General features: G+C 34.1%; 1 protein-coding gene across 1 annotated transcript; it reads left to right on the top strand.

Moving 5' to 3' along the window:
- Positions 1–4533: 4533 nt before the first annotated feature.
- On the top strand, positions 4534–10592 carry LOC125823086 (uncharacterized). Its single transcript, XM_049502506.1, has 10 exons — positions 4534–4632; positions 6173–6358; positions 6447–6558; positions 6656–6689; positions 6870–6913; positions 7020–7051; positions 7137–7289; positions 7388–9882; positions 10027–10104; positions 10221–10592. The coding sequence occupies exons 1-10, from the start codon at positions 4562–4564 to the stop codon at positions 10265–10267; spliced, it is 3252 nt and encodes a 1083-aa protein (XP_049358463.1). The 5' UTR covers positions 4534–4561; the 3' UTR covers positions 10268–10592.
- Positions 10593–11751: the final 1159 nt, after the last annotated feature.

Raw genomic sequence — 11751 nt, 5'->3', positions numbered from 1 at the left:
GGCCAACGAGGCTTGCTAAGTTATGCTTAAGACTTTGGTTTCAACTGTTATTTTGGTTTCAAAATAGAAGGGAAATGATCCATGCTTCAAAATTTATAATTACTTTAAATCAACTCTCAGGTCAAGCTTCTTCTCTGTTGTACGATGTCCAGAGTTGAGGAAGAGGAATCCTATGTAGCTTAAAAACCATATTTAGATGCTGTGGGCTCTCCTAGAGTAAAAAAATCTGTCATTCAAGATAGTTAAGGTAGTTCTTGCAGCATGTGGTATATATGCCAAGTTTAGATAGTTCTTGCAGCATGTGATATATATGCTATATCCACACTACTTTATGGCTTTTATGTTAACATTTCATTGCCATTCTATCTGGTAAAGGCTGTAATTTTCAAGTGAATAGAGGGTTCTCCTAGTATAATACTAGCACTCCAGTTCTGAATTACATAGATAAGCTTCTACCTACTAGGACGAAATGGTTATAGAGCAGGCAAAATGGAAGGAAATGGATGTCTCCGCTGTTGAAAAGGGTTGGTCTTGGAAACTGGCATATTTAGAGATAAAAAATTAGGTGTGCGAGGACTGGAGATGAATAGAGACAAGAAGAAAAGGATATGGTTTAGTGTTATTTGAATCTGGTGACACCAAAAACCACATGGAAATTGGAAATTAGGCATCTTGTGTGAATTACTGTTGCTTCAAGATTTACTAAAAAGAAGTGGCTGCTGTCTGTGTATTTAGCATTTGCCTTATGTGTTGTTTTCTTCTAAGTCAAGCTATAGGTCCACCATTCCCATGCAGCTGTCTCTCTATCACTTCTTTTATTCCTATTCCCTATCATATTAAAAGTCCTATCTTCAATTTCCAATTGTTTGACGTGTCACACTATGTTCTTGTAATGTAGCATAATATCCCAAAAAGAGATAAAAAGATCTATACAACCTGTGGTGTGCAAAAATCGAACCGATCAATAAATCGAATAAAAAAATATTGGTTTATTGTTATTGGGTTAACGGTTATTTAATGATTTTATAAAAAAATTATTGGGTTATCGGTTCGGTATTGATTTTTTATATTGGGTTAACCGATAATCCATTAAGAATATAATAATTTACTATTTTAATTTTTAGTCATACATAAATATCAAACAAAAAATATTAATATAATCACTATATTAGACTATAACTATAACGACCCTACACAATTAACATTACTTAATTAATTCTGATCTCTGCATTTACTCTTTAGGTTTTAGTATTACTTTAGTCTTTACATTGACAACGTCAAAAACCTAAAGAACTAACAACGACGACGGCAAAGGTTAGGCAACGACTAGGGTTGTAAATTGTGAGTATTTGCTATACTTTACTACACTAAGCAGAATTTTTTCACTCGATGAGTAATTAGATTTCCCCTTTTTTTTATTATTTTGTGTTAAATTGTTGGACAAGTCATGTATTTGTTTTGAAATCATTTTCTTATTGGTTAAATCGAAAATTGAACTGTTAAAGACCAAAATCAATAAACTGAAAACCGATAACAAATATCTTATTGGTTTGGTTATCGGTTTAGCATATTTAAAAATTTGAAAATCGAATCGATAATACTTAAAACCGAACCAATCGATACACACCCCTAATACAATCACATTTAGCTAAGATTTTACTTTTTAACTTTTGGTTACAATTTAACAGTGACTTAAGAGTTTGAACAAGTAAAAGTGAACGGAACAAATGGAATAACTTTTATCATTGTGTCAAGAGTTTTAAGTTACAAGTTTGCAACTACCCTACACTTATTCTTATGTTGGACACTCCAAAATTTTCATTTTTAAGCTTAAATAAAAGAATGACAAATTAAGTCCACTAGTCATAGAGAAGGTACCGTTTACATTTCAAAATGCAAATTATGCTGTGTGGAACATAAGTCCAGCTAGTTTGATTTCCTCTCCTCAACCATTTGCCAAAATTACCTATAGCCTATAGGGCTTTTCCTAGCAATATTACTCATCTATTCCAATTTGATTGCTTGATTTTGACTTGATACAAAATTTGAGAAAGTAAAGAAATTATTTGAATTTTATAATCTTAAACTAAAATTTTTTTTGTAATTTTTTTGGTCTTATACTGTCACGTGGAAAGTTAGAATTAAAAAATTATCAAATAAAAAAAAGCTAATGGAATATTTGAAAACAATTTTCAAAAAAGAAAAAAGCATAAGAATAGCAACGTTTCGTAGATAAAACAAACAAGCGGAAGAGAAAGGACAAGAAAATGACAAGAAAAGTCCCTTAGGTATAGGAAATGGTTCAAAATGACCCCAAAATATATCTCTAAGCAATTTTGATTTTATAAATTTACTAAAAATAGATTTTATTCCATCAAATATTTAACAAACTCACTAATAGATTGTTTTTAAGAATATTTTTAACCAAAACCACCTTCCATCAAACCTTACAAACCAAACCACCAAATATTGCATTTTACACCAAAAATAGATAAAATTACTTGTATGGTTTCAGTTTATGTGATACTCTTTCTTTATAAATCATCCTAAAAAAATGATATATTTTAATATTTTGTAATAACTTAACTTTAAACTTTGCATTTTATTTATTCTTAATGAGATGATTTATAGTCATATAAATATTTATAACTTTTTTTAGATTATAAGTTTCAAAAGTCTTCATTGTATTTTAAAACTTGGTATCTTGTCAAATAATTTCGCATCATTGGAATGGAGATAGAGTAACAAAAACTATACCTCAAAAGAACCGCACACAACTCTAAAACAAAAAAATTAAGAGTAATAGAAACCAAAAAGAAAAAAACTTCAAATATGAGTTCTTGTAAAAAAGTAAATAAACTTACAGTTCATATTAAAATTTTCAATCAAAACTTGTTAAATAATTAATTAGAATTAATCTATTAACACTTTCAATATTTAAATGATCCCCTTGACTTTAGCTCAAAATATAAGGGACCATTTTTGCTATTTTTTTATGAAGAGAGGACCACCATCTTAGTTTGAATTTGAATTCATAGATGAGTCGTACACTCTTTACTTCGTTCCCACATTTGAAAAATAATAATTTAGTCTCTCTATCTCAATTTATACATATTTTTTTTATTTGATAATTATTTGACAATATCATCTTATTGGGACACACTTAACATTTTTATTTTGATGAAACGTCAATTAAAATAAGCCTTGGAATAACTTTAGTAAAGGACAATCTGGTAAACATAATAAAGATTGTCTTTATTTTTTAAATTCCGTTATAAATCAAACATAAATTGAGACGTAGAAAGTACCTTTTTGGCCATTAAAAAAATTCAAACTCAAAAAAATACATTTTGATTATAAAATTTCAAAATTTAATAGAATTTTTAAAATAACAAAAAGATATTCTTACTTTAGATTACTTACAAAAAGTACTTCAAATAATATTTATTAGAAAAAATCTCTAATTTTCAAAAAAATAGTTTTCAAATATAAAAATAAAATCATTTTATTTTATTTTAACTTTCATAATGAAACATGGTCAAACGCGATAGTTGGGTGCAATAATAAACACATCATCATATAGTTACTACTCCAAGTATTAAGCTTTCCTCAAACGCAATCACCACTTTTTCATCCCCACTCTCCCACCCACCCTAACCTCTGCTTCTCTCTCTCTAAACACAGTCACACAGTCTCTGTAAGTTTTTTGCTCCCTTCTTTTTATCTTCTTCCTTACACTCAAAGTTCTCTTCTTTCTTTGCTTTTTTCTCTCAACACTCCAACTGGGGATGTGACCACAACTTTTATCAAAGTGTAAAGATTGTAACTCTTTTTATGTTCTTGAATCGAACCCCCATTTGAGATCTTCACTAACAAGGCAACAACTTACTTTTTTCTTTTTCTCCAACTTTGAAGGGTGTGCTCTATTTACAACCTGCATTTTATTCTTCTGCAGAAACCCAGGAAGATTTTAGTTAATCCAAGTTTGAAACTTGACATTCTTGGACTAAGCATTTCTGGGTCAGTGGTACTTTTCTAAACTGTTGCCAAGATTGTTTTTTTATTGTGCTTCTGAAAGGAAGTTAAGAAATAACGATGAATTGAATCAAATGGTAGATTAGATTTTGAATGAGCTTCTGTGTGCTCTTCGTTGTTTTTGTTTAATTTCAGCTTATTGATCTATGAACAGTTGAGATTTGATTATTTTAATGTTGTTTTGTCAGGTTAAAAATATTTTTGGTAATGTTGGGTTGGTTCATTTTTTAAGGTCAACTTGCCTGATTTTGGTCCTTGTATGTTCCCTTAAAATCTTGAATAGGCAATGTGTTTGAGTTGGTAGCTACTTTTACAGCTATCTTTAGTGTAAATTTGTTATGTTTGTGTTTTCTTAGATCAAAATGACTTCTTTGTTGAAGTTGGTGCACGTCAGATGACTTCCTCTTGCATATATATTACTGCTACTGCTAAAAAAGATTGAGAGTAATGAGTAATCATGCTATTCTTACATTGAGCTCTTTAACCAGTTTCCTTTCACCAGGCCTAGGCTTTAAAGAGACGAGATATGGAGGATGGAATAGATGCTGATGTCTTGATGGACTATGTTGAATTTCAAATTTTCCCAAGCCAGAACAGGTTAGACTTTTGTTTAAATTTCAATTGGCTGTATCATTTTCAGTTTTTCTGTTGGCTTCATGAGGCTCATTAACCAGTTGGGGTTGTCGTAGCTTACTTTTAAAGCCCAGTATTTGGGGCACTTGAAATAATTCTGTAGCTTGTATTGGGTTCTATTGTTGTAAATGTTCATGCCTATTTATAGGCTTAAGGAAAGATCTCCATTGAGACTTGTGTTTTAACATTTGCTTTCACATAAGCATTCCATTGCCACCATTTGACAAGTGATGAGAGGTGTTGACAATTGTAAGAATTTACTTGTCTAATTCTTTTACTGCCACATTGCTTTCATCAGCCATGAGAATTTAACTTCTCAAATACACTTTATGTTTGGTTTCTCAAATACACTTGCAACAAATATTTTTGAAATAAATATTTTTCCTACAATCTCCTACATATTTTAAAAGAAATTAAAGGAAGAAACATTTAAATTGTTGGATTTGCATGATCCAAATGTAACAGATTTGGTGTCTTTTGAATTATGAATCAAACTTAGACTGATAAATTTTAACTAAAGTAATAGGCAATGATTATGTGATAATATGCTTATATGTTGATGACATGCTCATATTTGGTGCAAGTTTAAATATTGTGCAAAATATCAAACTACTTTTGTCTACTAATTTTGATATGAAAGATCTGGGTGGGTGAAGTAAATATGATATTAGCAATTAGTAATGTTGTCACAAGAACATTATGTGGAAAGATTTCTTAAGAAGTTTGAATGTTTTGAGGTGATACTTGTGATCACTCCTTATGATGCTAACTCTCAATTGAAATAGAATAATGGTGACCAGTTGTTCAGGGTTAATATGTTTAGATTATTGGAGTTTGTTGCATTTAATGAATTTTACTAGGCCTGATATAGCCTATGTTGTGTGTAGATTGAGTAGATATACTCATAATCCCATTAAAAAGCATTGGCTTGCATTAATTAGATTGATGAAATATTTTAGACTTTTGAGGAATCATGAATTATGGTATATTGTATAGTGGATTTCCTTTTACATTAGAAGGGTATTATGATGATTTGGATCTTTGTGTATGTGTTCACCTTAGGTGGTGGTGCAGTATTATACAAATAAGTTATCAAACAATCATTGCTAGATCGACTATGGAGTCAGCATTAGTAGCTTTGGATTTAGCTAAATCTGTGGTTGAGTGGCTAAGATATTTCTTAGTGAATATCCCTTTAATAAATGATGTCCTTCCTCCTGTGTCTATGCACTGTGATTGTCAAGCCACAATTGCTATTTCGAAGAACAAATCGTATAATTGTAAGAGTAAACACACGAACATGATATTGTTAATCAGCTGGTGAAAGATCAAATAATTTCCATTGATTATGTGAAGTCAAAAATGAATTCAGTCAATTCCATGAACACTGGAAAGAAAATTAATTCTTCAAACCTCAATAGAGACACCTATCTGCTACGCCAACATTATTATCACAGCTCTCCTGATAATAATTGTTCCTATTTTAAATATATTTTGGGTGCAGGTATGAGTCACATATCTGCTACGGCAACAAGTTAGTAACAGCGGCCTCTGGACTTCTGGAGCAGTTGATACTTCATTCTCCCAAAATCAAATCTTTGCACTCAAAGGGATCAGATGCCAATTTCAGATTTAGACCTCTAGGGAATCTTAGTGATGCTAAATGGTTTACAAAATCCACATTGATCAGGTACACTCAGCCATCATATACTTCAAACTGTCTTTTAAACTTTTTTTCTGAACTTCTGTATCCGCATACTTCAACCCTGTATTTCCAGGTTTCTTCGTATTATCAGCTCATCACCTATAATTGATATGGCCAAGGCCATGGTAAATGAAATATCTCAGCTTGAAGAAACTCGGAAATTTCATGTTTCTTTATATTCAAAGGTGATTTTTATCTTTTTTTGTATAATTATTCTGACCCTTCAATTAATCTATAGAACCTGTAACAAGCAGTATAATAATGGGCTTATTATTCCTTTAGGGTCCTCAGGATCGTATTGGGAGTGGGGAAGCAGGTTAGTCTTACTGTTCCTGCTGAACAATGTAGCCTAGATTACTTTCTCAAAAAAAACAATGTAGCCTAGATTAGTCTGTTTAACGGGATTGTGGTTGCTTCTGCAACTGTCTCTCTCTTGTGGAGTCTCAATCAGAAAAAAAGGGAAAATAACAACTAATATTGTTTTTCTTACTTCTAGCAGAATGCGATTACTCAAGTGGTGCAGTGTCATCGTTACAGCAAGTAAATTATCCATCTCTGTTTCTGGAATATTTTTTATTTATTGTCTTTTTCAGAAGTTATTGCATATACACATTGAAAGATAACATGATCTTTGATACCACTCCAGGAAGATGATAGCGCTTCATCAGATGCTTCCAAGTATGTCCCTATGACTCTTACAATTCTGAATTTCAGAAATTAATCTAGCATCTTCAAATCATCCAAATAATATAATGGTGAACAGAAATGAATTGCTGAGGGCAATGGATTTGAGGTTGACTGCTTTAAAAGGGGAATTAGCTGCTGCTTTAAACCAAGCTGCTGGCACTACATGCTCTTTTGAAGATATTCTTAACATAGAAAAGTTCTCTTACTATTTTGGAGCTGTTGAATTGAGGTAAGTCATGGTAGAACAAGTGGTCTGGAGGATCTAATGCCTTTAATCATTTTTAGCAGGCTAATGACTGCATTATGATCATGTGTTGTCTGTTTCAGGAACTGTCTGCAGAAGTTTATTGCTGTGAGCGAAGAGAACAGGGCTATTGGCTTTCCGAGTAAAGAGTTGTCCCTTTCAAAAGTTGATGTCACAAATGACAAGGTTGGTTCAGAAGGGGGCAATTCTCAAACATCTGGACCACCAAAGTTGGATACACCAGTGAAGTATAGTGCTTCCCCTGCAAAAGCTGCACAGATGGAGAGGCAAAACTCATCAGGAACTGAAGAATCTTCTTGTTCAAGTGAGGAGGAACAACCATCAGGGGAAAGAAGTCGGACTCTCATAAGATCTGCATCTCCGAGAAGGTCTGCATCTCCAATGCGAAGAGTCCAAATCGGGCGGTCTGGGTCACGAAGATCCACTGCTATAACGATTAAGAGTCTAAATTACTTTCCTGCCAGAGAAAGGTCTCTCTCTCATAAAGATGATGCTGCTAGCGGTAGTGATGAAGAAGATTCTGAGCAAACCTCAAAAAAGGCTGAGAAGAATGCCTGTAGAATGAGTGTGCAAGATGCAATCAGTCTCTTTGAGAGCAAACAGAAAGGGCAAGCTGTTGATTATCAAAGGACAAAGTCACTATTAAGTGCGTCAGTTGGTGCTAATAAAGCGGTTTTGAGAAGATGGAGTTCAGGTGTGTGTGAAAACTTTAAAGGCTCTGTTGATGTTGCTTTTGATGATCCAGTTTCCGAGGCTATCAATAAATTAGAAAATCAAGAAACTGAGACTATTTTGGAAAAGAAACCCGATTCATATCCTCCTCCCGTAAGCCATGACACCGAGGCGGCTGCTGCTGATTTCAAACAAAACTTAACTGAAGAAAAAGGATATAGTCCAAATATTACAACAGAGGGATCTCTCCCTAACCAAGATGAAGCAATGGGTGAAAAGTTAAATGCCTCAGTTGAATGGACTCGACAAAAGGAAGCAGAGCTAGACCAATTGCTTACAAAAATGATGGAAACCAAGCCTAGCAAATATCGGAACTTGGCAGCAAGTAATGGAAAAAACCAGAGCCGTTCCGCCGAGCGTCGAGGTGGTTTCTATGATCATTACAAAGAAAAGAGGGATGAGAAACTTCGTGGTGAAGCTGCTAGGAATAGAGCAGAGACGGATAAACAATTGAAAGCAATGCAACAAATTCTTGATGAAAGAAAAGCTGAAATTGTCACAGGAAATGCAAATAATGTTAGTAAAAAAACAAATATTAAGAGAACCCAGAGAACAGTCAAGAAATCCCCTGAATCCACAAATACCAAGGATGAAACTCCCAAACCTGCTGTTGCAAAGAAAGCTTCATCAAAAGCATCGCAACTGCCAGCAACACGGAAGTCATGGCCGTCTTTGCCGTCACCAAGAGTTGCAGGGATATCAACTGCTAAAACTCCTTCTATAACAAATTCTGCAGGTACTACTACACCTACCCGTAGAAGATCACAGCCAACAACAGCAGTTCCTCCGACAAGCCAAAAGGTTGAGAAGATACAACCCCAAGCAAAATCTGTGAAAACACCCCCGAGTAATATCAGAAAGAATGTTACAAATGGGAATGACAAGAAGCAGCAGACTTTGACAAAAGCTAGCAAACCTTCGAAAGCCAGAGTTCAGCCTACTCCTGGAGATTCTGCATCCTCTGCTAAACCTAGACTCGGCAGGGTAACCAAGAAAAGTAGTGTGGTGCCTCTGGAATCAAAGGAGGCAAAGCCTTTTCTTCGTAAGGGGTCAGGTACTGCATCTGGTCATAGTCCAGTCATAAAGACCAAAGTTTCATCTCAGCCTGAAAAATCTTTGAGGGAATCTACGGACTTTGTTCAAGCTGAGGAGAATGAAATTGCCTCTGTTGCTTCTAGTCCTCTTAATCAACTGCAGGACAAGGGTCTTGAGGAGTTAAAGATCCATGAAGATGAAGACTCTGCAATTAAGTTAAACAGCCCTCAAAAATATGAAGATAGGGAGAGCTGCAATAAGGTTACACCAGATAATGAAGATGATTTTGGAAGGATGGAAGAGTCTGCACTGAACAGAGAGGTTGAAGAGGAATCTAACATTTCTCCTCGCGCCTGGGTGGTGATAGAGGAGCAGGAGGATCAAGTCCTTCCATGTAATGATGGTTTTGGTCCTAATGAATCTCTGACTGATGTTACAACTTTAAAAATCTCAAGTCCACGAGTTCGTCATTCTCTGTCTCAAATGTTGCTTGAAGAAAGCAGTGAAGATGTTATTGACTGGGGTAATGCTGAGAATCCTCCTACCATGGTTTATCAGAAGGATGTGCCGAAAGGATTGAAGCGGCTTCTAAAGTTTGCTCGTAAGAGTAAGACTGATTCAAATTCAACTGGTGTTTCAAGCCCATCTGTCTTCTCAGAAGGTGAGGAGGATCCAGAGGATTCTAAACTTCTCACCAAAAGTAGTTCTGACAATCTACTGAGAAAGGCTACACTTCATGCCAAGCATTCTGGACAACCAAAAATGTCTTCAGAAGACTATGAGCTATCCGGTATTTCCTTGTACTTCACAGCAAACATTTTTATTTTCTATTCTAGTAAAACCGCTTTAGTTGTCTGTAAGTTTGTTGCTTGCATTTGAGATCTGTTTCATAATTCTACTATCGGTAAACCTTACATAGACCGGATACTTGCAGCTCAAACAAGTATTGGCAGAATTGCTGCTCAGAAACTGCAAGCAAGCCGGCTTTCAGCTCCAGCAAGTACAACAAAAGGTTTTCTTCCTTTTATGTTATAAGTTGTGTCTAAATTCCTGTATTTTTGAAGATTAAACTTATAGTTATGTATATGTCCTTCATCTCCTTAATGTTTTTGGTGTTTTGTTTTTCAGCATCGAGATCATTCTTTTCTCTTTCAGCATTCAAGGGAAGTAAATAAAAAGGTGCTAACTTCCAATGAGAAAGCAACAGCAGCCCAATGCAGAGTCTTAATATTGTGACTTGCAGCTGTTGCTTCTGACTGTGGATGGGGGTGTATGGTTTTTGTTTTCCTTCTGGTGCATTATTCTCCCCCGGGTATGCTGTACACTCCAGAATACCTCACAAGTAGGGGGATTACATTGTTGAAACATTTGTCTCTGTACTTTGTAAATTCACTGTTAGAAATGTAGTTTCTTTTGTAGGATGATTGACCACATTCAATTTGTTATCTTTGCACAGAGCATTTTGCTGTTTCTGACTGAAAATTTTGCAAATATTACTTCAAGACATCTAGCTCTTTGCTTATATTTTATAAATATTGAACTGGTTTCTTGGTCTTGTTCTAGCTTGAGAGTGTTCATTCGACCCAACACCCGGCTGATGAATACTTAGGCAGTTTTAAGTTTGATGAATTAATTCCGAAATAAAATACCCTTGAGTTGTGTGGCAGTGCTTGAAGAAAGAGGAATCAATATGAACTATGGCATGCAACTTGCAAGTCATGATAGATGTGTGTAACTTCATGTTGTATTTAACTTAATTATTGTGTTTGATTACTCAGAAATCATATTGAATCATTATGATTTTATAGCTATAAACAAAAGAGAAGATATATTTTAGAATGATGGCATGCAAGTAATGACAAATCGATACGTCTTTTTGTTATATTCAATCTAGCTAGTTATCATTTTGGATAATTCACATTTTTATGATATCAACTTTTCACTCTTGGTACCTCGTGTACCTCTTTTCATTTTTTTTATTTCATTCACGGTACCTCTCTTGGCGCCATTTCTTTTTCTTGTCATTCATGTACCTCTCTTTTATTTATTTCACTTTATTCATGCTACATCTTTTTTACGATTTCAAAGCTACAAACAAAGAAGGTACAAATACATTTTAAAATTGTGTCATGTTATTCATGACAAATCGATATGAATTCATGTTATATTCAATATATTTATCATGTTGAATTACTGACAAACCATCTTGATTAGCCATAATTTCAAAGCTACAAATAAAGAAGTTTGTGTCATTCAAGTCAATCATGTCGAGGCAGGGGAAAAAATGCCATATATGCTTTTCACTATAACAGTGAAGATAGGATCGCAATGGAATAAGAACATCAAAACACTTATAGAAGCTTAGGATATGTTCACGATAATTTTTATGAACAAGAATGGCGCACGATCACAAAGACTTGAAAATGAGCTTTTGTTGATCTCATAATGGAATATGACAATCAGTCAATACTTTCAAAGGTAAAAAAATTATACAATGAAATATAACAAATTAGATCCAGAGAAAGCTATCACAAGGACAATCATAGTTTGAAGCCGGAGTATAAAAGTATATTTATAGTTAAAAATCTGTTGACGAATGAAGAAGAGTTGTAGAAGCCATGATCAAGCGTCTTCATAAGAGATGAAGATAAAGACACTC

The sequence above is a fragment of the Solanum verrucosum genome, unplaced genomic scaffold (genome assembly GCF_900185275.1).
Source record: "Solanum verrucosum unplaced genomic scaffold, falcon-dt-bn FXZP01000199.1, whole genome shotgun sequence".
NCBI classification, from domain to species: domain Eukaryota; kingdom Viridiplantae; phylum Streptophyta; class Magnoliopsida; order Solanales; family Solanaceae; genus Solanum; species Solanum verrucosum.
Note: the sequence above shows the minus strand (reverse complement) of the source record. Positions and strands in the feature narration are given on the sequence as shown.